General features: G+C 40.6%; 1 protein-coding gene across 1 annotated transcript in view; it reads left to right on the forward strand.

Moving 5' to 3' along the window:
- The first annotated feature begins 7,278 nt into the window (after positions 1–7,278).
- The window catches only part of st8sia1 (ST8 alpha-N-acetyl-neuraminide alpha-2,8-sialyltransferase 1), a 15,206-nt gene continuing 10,926 nt past the window's right edge, over positions 7,279–11,558 (forward strand). The window contains exons 1-2 of the mRNA XM_035679210.1: positions 7,279–7,483; positions 8,561–8,705. Of these exons, the coding sequence (XP_035535103.1) occupies positions 7,305–7,483; positions 8,561–8,705 (324 nt within the window). The 5' untranslated portion in view covers positions 7,279–7,304. The remainder of the gene's footprint in view (positions 7,484–8,560; positions 8,706–11,558) is intronic.

Below are 11,558 nucleotides of genomic sequence, written 5' to 3' on the forward strand. Positions count from 1 at the left end.
AGTCCTTTAAATAATTGTACTTAGGGAAAAGATCTGCAGAAAGTTCAAGTTATTTCTGTGATCCCAATTGCATTGTTTTATTTGACAATGCCACAGTCATTAATGGTTTAAATAGGTCACACAAATAAGAATTAGTAAGAACATGTTTGATTATTTCCTCAGTAGTGATCATATGACTCAGTATGAAATTATCATTTTTTTACAGCCCATTTCCGCTGTTTCATCCAGTATTTCATATTATGTACTTTTCCAAGACATTGAAAATATAGAAGTTTCAGTTCAAGCAGGGAGATACCGCAGGTGGTAAATTAGTGGGGGGTTTTTCCCTTGTGTACAAGGTGAAAACATTCATCGTGGAAGAACATTTCATACACACGTCTACCAAATAGAAAACACACTTAAGAGTAGCACAATAGCACAAACCAGTAACAATGTGGAAAGGCTTGCACTCCACATTTGTAAGAAACATGTTACCATACGCAGCAAAGACAACAACCCTGAGCACTCTAACAGATTTCAAAACCGTGTAGTTGCGAGATGTTTGTGTAAGCCAGCCATGTAACCGTAAAAAAATACTGTAGATGCATAGATGTATGCAGGCCCATATACTTATTAAGATACCCTTTGTAGACCTTTCTGATCAGGCTTAGTTGAGGAAAGAAACATCTACCTCTTACTTCCTTCCTTATGATTGGTCATCGCTCTTTGTCTGCATAGCCTGTTTAAGTCTCCCCAGCTATTCCTCCAGCACAAACATTCGCTTGACATCTGTGGATTTAAGTGAAACATCTTTATCTTCACAACTATTGGATGGATTGCCGTGAGATTTGGTGCACTCATTCGTGTCTCCCTCCCCTGCTAACGTCAGGTCAGACTTATCATTTGTCCAGTTCTTTATGACCAAATAATGTAATTCCCATCAGACGCCATCAGCTGTACTTGGTTATTGTGTGTTTATGCTAAACTTAGATGGTGAGCATGGTAGTCATAATACATCCATGTTAACATTGTCATTGTGAGAATGTTGGCATGCTGACAGTAGCATTTAGTTCAAAGCACTGCTGCTCACAGAGCTGCTGAGTGAGTGGCAGTAGACTGTGCTTTCAATATGTTAGTAGAGCATTCAATTCATTGATTTGCTTATCAAAAGGTCTGTGTTTGCTCAGACCTCTGACCTGTCGACATGTCTGTCCTGTTACGTGTTTGTTTTTGTCTTTACATCTGCTGTCAACAATTCCTTGGCCTGACTTTATCAAGATTTCAGGGCATGCATGCTAATCTCGGCCTGAGCTCTGACACTTCTTGCAAATCACTTAACCCCTGAGCATCAAGTTTCTCTTCTTTCCACTGGCTTACACTGGAATAAAGCTGATGCAAGTGCTAAGGTGTTTTTGGTGAACCAAGCATTAGCTACAAGGGCATCTTTGGAAGATAAGCATGAAACAGGGAAGAGTCTATGCTGAACCTTTTGCTCTCAGTGAGCTGTGAGGGCTTCTTGGAGATTAGGAAAGGCCTATGCATGTTTTTATTGATTTCAAGAAAAGCCTTTGATTCCATCTGGCACGAGGGCCTTTTTACAGGCTACTAAACAGTGGCATTGGGGGGGAAACATATGATGTAATTAAATCTATGTACACAAATACTAAATGTGCTGTTAAAATGGGACAGAAACAAAGAGCCTTCTTTTCCCAGGGATGTGGGGTGAGGCAGGGGTGCAATCTCAGTCAGTTAGATCACTAAAGTACCCATTTGCCTTAATGTGAACAATTCATCATACACACAGCCCAGCTAATGACTAATTAAATGAACTAAGCAGATACATGTATGCACCCACACAGGAGCATTTTAAAACTTGAAGTCTTAATTTTTTGGGGGATTTTCTCTTTTGATATTCTTCATGTCATGTTTCCAAGGAATTTATCTCATAATAGGTTTATTATACAAACATTTGACAGTATTAATAAATTCATACACTACAAGCTATGAAAGGTTTTCCTCCAAATTAATTTCCCTAGTTTTCCAGTGTATTCTAACAGATAAAAAAAACTCTTTGATACGTCAAAGTTCCTGTTACATTAGAGCTACAGTGTTTTATAATACAGCAGAGGGGGAACAGAAGCTAAAGAGACAATACCTCATTGAGCAATGAGAGGCAATAAAAGGAAGAAGACACGGGGGACAACAAATGTTCTGTCATCTTTTTTTTTTCTTTCAGTGATCCTCAGCAGGTGGGAGAGCTATTTCTGATGCAACCCAACTCCCTGCTGTCAGACACATACACACAGAAAGAAACAAATAGGGAGGCCTTGGTATCGGGGAAGTGTGCTTGTAATGCACTTTCTACTGTTGCTGCTTTCATAAATAGGAAGGTGACAGCTCAATGTGTCGCCCCATAGTTCTCCATATGTGGTCGTAAATCTGAACAATTGAACTCATTTTGAACCTTTTGGGATGGAAATACAGAAAAAGGGACATCGTTCTCACCTGATCTTTGAAGTGTTATTTATTTATTGTCAGTCGCCTGCTATATAATCCTTCTGACACATCATCATGACCCAGTCAGCTCAGCCATGAGTTGCTGACTTTGGGGTCTGTGTTATCATTTGAAACCACTTTGGATTGTAACCGGACCCAAGCATGGTTCAAGCATATTTCATAGGAGATGCTGAAACTTAATATTTCTATCCTCAGTGGTGAGTACATTTATTCAAATAGAGCACTTCAAAATTGCACTTTGGTGCTTGTACTTGAGTATTTCCATTTTATGTTACTTCATACTTCCACTCGACTACATTTCAGGGGAAAATTTACGTTTTACTGCGCTACTTTTACTTAAAAGCTATAATTATCAGTTACTTTACAGTGTAAGATTTCCTACACAAAACCTGATGAGTCTAGAAAATACAAGGCATCAGTAAAGGAGATCATTTATGAGAGGATTATTACTCAGATCTTCATCAGACCAGTGGAGGTGAATACTTTAACTAAAGTACTGCACTTTGGTATAATTTTGAGGTACTTTATTTAAATATTTCCATTTTATACTACTTTTTAATTTTCACTACATGTAACAGGGAAATCTTGTATTCTATTTGCAATTGATAATACTTGAATGCAAGACTTCTCCTTGTACAAGAGTATTTTTAAACCTTAGTGTCACTACTTTTGCTTTGGTAAAACATTTTAGTAAAATACTTCTTCCACAACTACTACTCTTCTTTAAATCTAATATATTTTCTTTATAATCACAACATTGTCAATATCCAACAAGATATCAGGTGTTTTCCCCCATCACTCTGTACCTCTGCAACCCTGCCCATCTCCTTGCACTTTCTGGATCTTGTACAGACTTCCATAGTGGCAGCTTTGTTTTGGACACAGGGCACTGAGAGCAGCTGACAGATGACCGCAGCCAAGTGGCCCGCCATGGCATCTCTCTGCCCGGTGCTCTAACCTTGACACTGCCCTCGAATATTCCCAATAGGGTGCAGCGTGTGCCCTGAGTAGCCAACATTTCTCAGCTACCCTCACTTCTATCAGCCTATATATTCGGATAGTGGGCACTGTGAGATAACTGTAGGATGGTTGTTATTATTGTGTACTTGGCTGTAGGCATCTTAAGTTAAAAAATTATAAAGGTGTGCTTTTGTTTTAGGAATTATTGTATTTGTATGTTTTTTTCTATGTGATTACTATTGTGTATTTATGAATAGTGTGTATTTTTATTTCTTTATTTGTTAAATTATGTTTTTTTGTGACATGGCTGGGGGGGTTACTTTAAAAATGTAATACGATACCGTTACTTATTACCTGTTAAAAGTGTAGTCATTAACCTAATCCAAGTATTAAAGTCACATAACTGGATTACTTTTCATTATTTTTAGATTACATTAACATCAAATATGTAAATAAAGACAGTATAGAAGAAATCTCGATAAGATTTACTGATGTAAGTGTATTCTATAAGACAACAGAACAATAAAAACCTTTGAAAAGAAAATGGAAACCAATGCTCATGGTGTAAAAAATGTGTCCTTGCTCTGGGTATTTTAAAAGAAAAACTGATATAATTTTAAAATAGTAATCCTGCTAATGCTCCCCATTTTTACTAAATGTAACAGTATTACAGTAATAGTATCTGATTTTTTTTTTTTGTAACTCTAATGGATTCCAGCTGTCCTTTTTTGTATCCTGATTACGTAACTCAGTTCCATGTAATACGGTACTCCCCAAGCATGGGACAATTTTGTTTTGTTGGACAACTAGAATGAGAAATAATTATTTTATGTCTTGAGTTTTTAGGAGTGGTCTATAAGCTATAAGCTTTTGTCCACTTTAAATGAACGTATATCTGAGTATATGTAGGTAAATGTGTCTTTGTATGTGAATGTTGTTTTGTGTGCATACCATATCTGTGATAATAATTTAATGTGTAAACAAATAAAAGATAATTTTTCAAATTCAGCAATTCCTCCAAATTAAGACATGTTTCTCCTTTGAGAGGTGATAGAAGCCAACCTTTAACCTTAAACCATCTGCATTATTCCCCAAGATGGCTAGAGAGGGTGAAGTCTATTTAAAAACAATGCAGCTGGACAGTCTATTATACACAGAAACAAATGCACACAAATAGCCTGTAGGTCATGTATAATTATGTCCCTAATCCTAACGTTACCCTTAAATCTAACTCCTATAGTGATAAGAATTGCCTGATAACCACTTTCTATAAAGAATTAACGATTTTTGAAATCAAAAGACATCTGGTCCTCATGAACACAATATTCAAGGCACCAACTTCTCCCACAAAGACATCCAGAGATAAAACAGAGCCGGCAGCCAAGTTAAAAAGTTCAAGTTACTAAAAATGTCCCGTGAGTCCTCACATGTGATCGTATTTATGGAGAAGGGCACTACAATAAAGTCTGAACACTGACTTTGTCCACAGGAGGTCAGTAGAGCCTTATTATTACAAAGCTCTGCAGCTGCTGGTGTGCATAAAAATCTAAATAGATTAAAAATTATGTAATATTGTAGGACAGAATGTGAGTGCTCAATATCGCATAACAGCTAATGGTAGAATATGTGTGTGTGTGTGTATGTGGGGGGATAAGATAACATTATAAGGTGACTTTAATGTGGAGTTAGGGTGTGGTACTGTGATACAGCTGCAGCAGCATCTCCATCAATCATCTTCCAGCCCCTTTTTCCTTCAGTGCAGACTCGGTCCAGCAGGGGGCGACAGCACATCACAACACAACTCTCAGCGGGAAACCGAGACTAGACACTCTCATTTCGCAGCAGCCAGTGTCAAGCACAGAGAATAAAAGCAAGGACTTTGAAGCAGGACTTTCAAAATAATACTCATGTTAACAAATGGATAAATTACAGCAGATTAAAAGTCCAAAATAATGTAGAAAATGATGTGTGCCTAACTAAATCCTTTTTAATTGTAGTGCTGTGATTTCTAAAAGGGTATAAAATTAGAAACAATGCCACATGGTTAAAGCTGTGTCTCTTTTTTGCCATTGTTAATGAGCCAATTGGCCCCTGCGTACTGACATGTAAAAGGCTCTCGTACTTAGCCAAAAAAAAAGAAAAAAAGAAAAGAAAAGTAAATTAAATACACTCAATCAGTATGGGGATAAAAAAAGAGCTCTACTTTTAACCTCTTCCAACATGAAACTATAAAAAGAGTCACTTCATACAGAGGCTCTAGGTTATGGGCCCCTGAACCACTGGACTCCTGGGCCTCTGCCTAGACCCATTTATTCATTTATATGTGGCTTTTACAAATTATAAGCCAACTTGCATGCAAAAACCCTAACCCTAACCCTATTTGTGTGTCTTCTACTTTATAAGAATATTGTAGAAAAGAATGGGAGCTTCAGAGGTAACCATGTAGGATGCAACATGTTCACAACCCCATGGACCACTACCTTTAGTGGCTTCAATAAAAGCTTGTGCTGTTCAGACAAGCATTGTCCACACCCACAAAACTCATCATTTCAGGGACAGTATATCATGAATCATGAAAAGGTACATTGTACATTTAACCATACAGATAACATCCAAAATATTCCGGTTTATATATAACGGTGCGTTTTTTTTTTTTGTTTTTTTTTGCAAATGTTTAATATTTTTTGAATAATGTCCTGTCCCAAAATAGTGTCATGTTTACATCATTTCTCTCTAGTCAAATAAAGCATTGTGTTTGAAAATAACTCCAGCCACTGCCTATGGGTGTGTTAACATTTCAGTGACCTATAATACTAGGTCTGACTACCTCTACTCTTAAACACACAAATGTTGCTCTTTTATTTCCATCACCTGGTGAGGATTCTGACTTTCTGCCTGCAACTTGTAGCTGTAGCCTCAGTCTTTGAGCGTTATTTATTTGGCCACTGTGTGCTGTTTAAGCTGCTAGAATAAAGGATTGTCTGCTAGAAATGCGAGCTCTGCCTTCTTTTACTTAAACATGTAATCTAAGATACAGTTTGTGTATATACAAATAATAACTGTGAATTTTTAGTGGTAAATCTGCCATCATTGTAAATTCTGTTGCGCTAGAATGGAAGATGAACAGGCATAGCTACAGTTTTATTTTGAAAAATAACTTCCGTTCTCAGCCTGGTTTCTAACGAGCTTGACGCGCATCCAGCAGCACAAGAAGCACTTTGTCTCGGCCGAGGGGGTGTTGACAGGAGAGAGAGTGGGTGGTGGTGGGAGTCTCAATTGGACTCGCCCGGCCCACTTTACAGCGCAGACCCTGCAGCAGGACGAGGACCGAGGAGGCCCGAGGAGAGGACCCGTGCGGGCGGGAGAAAGAGGGATCAAGGTGGACCGGATCGGGGACGCACGCAAGACCCCCTTTCAGATTAGGATACAGCGGGACAGCGGGCGGGGAGGAGGGGGCCCCCGCATGATTCCTCACAATCCGCAGGCTGTAATGATGGTGGTGATGCACCGAGGGCAGAGCGGCGGATTCCTGCAGAGCCCGACACACTGCACCACAAGCCCGCAACCCGGTGTGAGCTGCTGCGGGGCCGGACGCTTATGTTTCTCTCCATCAGAGCCTCACCAAAACAAAACCGGATTTCCAGACCGATGCGTGAGCCGAAAAACCCGGTAACAGACTCCCTGTCAAGCTCCATTCATACTCCACCCCCGTGTGCGGGATGAGACGGGGGATCTGCAGCGGACGGAGAGACCAGCTTTGAACCGAGTCTGCGTATTACTGCACCTGTGTTCGTGTGCATGCATCGGTTGTTTTGAAGCCGTGCAGGCAGACAAGAAGGGGGGGAAAGATGTTGGTGCGATGCTACCGGGGCAAGCTGTCGGTGTGGGCCGCTCTGTGCGTGCTGGTGCTCTGCTGGTTTTACATTTTCCCCGGCTACAGACTCCCCCGCGATAAAGAAATAGTGGAAGAGGTGCTGAGGCAGGGGGAGGTATGGCAGAAGAACCAGACCGGCATCGATTTGTACAGGTTCGTGTCAGGGATCAGCTTTTATGTTCTTTGGTTTGCAGCAGTGGTTCCCAAAGTGCGGCCCCCAGCTGTCTTTAAGTGGGTTCCACTATAGGTCACCAGAAAGATTTCCCCTTTTTGTTTATGTGTTTTTTTTAACCTAGTCCTGTTTAATACTAACAAAACAATGCATAACAGGTTTAATAAGTCATATGAAGCAACCCTATTATCAGTTAGGTGTCTTGAGAACAAATTGTGCTTGTGACCTCCTTTGTCTGTAGTTGGAGTCCCTGGACATTATGTGCATTGTGTCATTATGATGAGGCTGTAACAGATACCCATTAATGAAAATAGTAATTAGTTTACGCATTTCATAAAATCCCTAAATCTGGCAAAAAATTACAGCTGTAATTCTGCAAAAACATTCCTAAACTTTGCAAGATAGAAGAGATGGAAACATATTACAAACACTGTTTTTATTTAGTGCCACAGACTGTGCGGGCTGTGGCAGGGAAAGCAAAACCTGATCAACACAGCATTTTTAGTTGCACTGTGGCGTCTTCTTTAAACCTTGTTCACTCGATAATGTGTGCAGACAACTCTCCGAGGGAAAGCCGATTAGGGTCACGAAAAGAAGGTGACGCCTGCAGAGCAGTGGACAGGGCCTGCAGCGGGATGTGATGCTCACTTGGAGCGGTGGTTTTAATGTCACAGAGCTTTGAGGACCTTTTGTTTCGTCCAGTGGATTCTTGAGATTTAACAGCCGAGAGAGTGAAAAGGCTGAGGAGAGTCCCTGCTATTGAAGCATTTCATGAGTTATCTTCTGCCAAAATCCTTACAATGCTGTGGCATTGTACTACACAAACCCAAAATATCTGACCATTTCCTCTGTTGTGCAGCATTTGACTTTACCCAGTGGTTCTGTCTTGTCTCATCAATACACATCTTGATCTGTGTGTCTCTGGGCAAATAATGACTCCAATATTTTAGCCTGTCCCTCACCTAATCGCAGCTGCCCTGTTCAATCCAATTTGTGTCAAACTCTCAAGAGATCACAAGAGACCAGATTCATTACTGCCCACATCCTCTTTTGCACAGGAAGTTGCTGACAGAGTGCTGCGATCCACGGAGGATGTTCGCGGTCACCAAGGAGAACTCGCCAATGGGCAAGGTCCTGTGGTACGATGGCGAGTTTTACCACTCGCACACCGTCAACAATGAGACCTACCCGCTCTTTGTACAGGTATGTAGTAGAAGCTAGTAGAAGCAATTAATCATCAACTTAAAATTGTCTGTTTAGGCATCACATGCACTTCTTCCCCACAAGACACATGACTTAGTTACTTTGCCAGAACGCAGTTGCATTTCACAAAGGAAATGGAAACCCATTTCTTTCTACCACTCTGTTGTGGGGAGTGTGGGCTTTAACATGGATCCTTGTTGATCCACAATGGAGACAGGAAGCGGTGGGATAGTGTTAGACATCCAGGAAGGCAGAGAGGATTATTTGTATAGTGTTCTGCTTCATGAGTGGAAAGGAGTCGGTGTTAACATGTGATGTGAGGGGAAGGGCAAATGCAAGAATGAAATGTGTCCCTCTTTCATTTTTCCAATTAATTGCCACGATATGCATCATTCACTCTTTCTTTACTTACTCACTTTAAGACCAATAAATCAGGGTTTCTGTTGAGACTAGATAAGGGGTAGTTGGAGAGGCACAGATGAGGACAAATTGGGAGTGTTTATATATCTTTTTTATGTATACACATATTTTTTTAACATCAAATAAAGCTCCTGCTCTGTGTTTATCACCCAAGAGGTTTTGTTTCTTTCCACACAGTCTGATCTAAGATAGGGGGGGTTCAGTTTATGGGTAAAAACTGGAGGAGGATGTGCTTCGAGTTTCTCTCTCCTGAGTTATTTCCCCTGCCCTTTCCCTGCAGAGGATTCCATTGTTGCACAGTCTAGGACCACTGTATTTATGCCTATGTGCATGTGCATATTTATGTAGATAAGGCCCGTTGGGCTATTTTTACATGGTTCCATGGCTGTGTGTGGGTGTGTGTGCGCATGTGGATGAGGGTGTTTGTGCCTGGAAACAGGACAAAATGAGAAACTCTGGTGTAAGTGCTGTTGCCGTGGTTTTTGTATCCAGGGGCGGTGCATCTCACTAATAATCAAGATTGGATCTCTATTACCGGATCTGCAGTTTAATATCCTGGTTTGGTAAATGCAGTGAATATCTGACCCTAATTTACAGGCGTGAGCCATGCATGTTCATTCATGAGGGATGGCTGAGGAGGTGAATAAATAAAGAAATGAAAATATGAAGCCAGAGAGGACAAGCTGAACCACAGTGTGTGTGTGAAGAAGAATTTACACACTGTTTATTGTTATTAAGTGTTTATAATCTAAATTCAACATGCATTCGTCCATTCAAATTAGAGCTGATAAAATTATTTGATTTGTTGATTAGTCAAATTAACTATTTTGATGCCAAATATTTGCTAATTCCATTCTCTCAAATGTGAAGATTTGCTGCTTTTCTTTGTTTTATATGATTGTAAATTTTATATTTTGGACTGTTTGTCCAAAAAAAACAAGCAGTTCGAAGAAATAACCCCTGGTTTTGGGGTTTTTACTGTTTCATGACATTCTATTGACATTAATCAAGAATGAAAATCATCGTTAATTACGGCCCTAATCCATTACACACTGCCGAGATATCTGCCACCATTCCATTTTAGATTAGGTAAATAAGCAGAAGGTAAATAACAGCAATGTGTCTTCCCAGAAGCAATGCCCTGGTTTCTTTACCTGCATTATTAAGGTGGTGTGTGGTTATTACATGGCATACATCTATTTTTATTTTTTGTATATTTTTTTAAGTATATTTTTTGGGCTTTTATTGCCTTTATTATAGTGACAGCTGAAGACAGACAGGAAAGGGGGGCAGAGAGAGAGGGGATGACACGCAGCAACTGCCGTGTCGTGTTCAGAACCATCTATTAATCAAAAAATGATCACTAGCACTGGCATCGCTACAGTTAGTTTTGAGGATAAGGAAGACTTTTGATCGAGGCAGAGATAAAATAGGAGCCCTTTTTTTATATGGTAGTGTGTTTGGCTGTGTGTGCGTATCTGTGAAAGAGCTTTATGTCTTCAATTATCCATTTTTCGCGCCCAGCACCTAATACTATGTTATCGCTCTCCTTCCCCTTATCTTTCTTTACAGAGAATAACAAGCAGATAACAGGCCTCTCAGAGTATCGCGAGTGCAGTACACGTTGCATATTATTCACCCCTCCCACCCTAAGCAAATAGGTATGGCACACGTCAGATGGGAGGACAAAGTTGTACAATGCAGCAGGGCATGTCTATCTCCAACTCCATTCGGGCAGGGCAATGCTTCTACCTGGAGTCTTTACCCCACCCCAATGAGACATTTTGGGTCAATGAGGTAAGATGAATATCCAACACTTCCACCACCAGGCTAGCTATCCCTCCAGGGAACGTGCTTTGACATAGTTACTGAGTGGGTGGAGAGTGAGCAATTAAAAACCTAGCACTAGGTTGTTAATGATTAGGCATAGTAACATCATTTAATAATCTCGTCTATGTCACTGAGGCTTAGTGGTATTTCTTCAATGATGCTTCCATAAAAATAGATGTATGGTTGGGCGCCCCAGATAGGCTCAGTGTGGTGGGGCAGGGATTGCATGGCGATGTTCACCACATGAAATGTCTGCTATCTGAGTATCCTCAACTCCGATCCTTTAATCTCCAAGAGGACATGATTTCGGTTATCCACTAAAGTTTAGTTTAACTGCATTATTATTTCTATATATATATTCCAGTTATCCTTCAGGAGATAATTGAGCTCACCTGCAAATATCTGACAGGAACTGGGGGTCATAGTTTCTCCTCCGTTATGGGGTCTACTCGTTGGACAACGCGCCTGTATCTGTTCCTTCCTTCCCTCCTTCCCCTCCAGAGGTGGGCATCCGATGTGGACACAGCCTCCGTGCTGGTGGTACCGCGGCCCTGTCATGTGTTCGACATCTCCAACCTGGTCGCTGACCCGTCTCCGGTCCTG

Source organism: Morone saxatilis, unplaced genomic scaffold (assembly GCF_004916995.1).
Source record: "Morone saxatilis isolate NCDOM2014 unplaced genomic scaffold, NCSU_SB_2.0 Contig10, whole genome shotgun sequence".
Taxonomy (NCBI): domain Eukaryota; kingdom Metazoa; phylum Chordata; class Actinopteri; family Moronidae; genus Morone; species Morone saxatilis.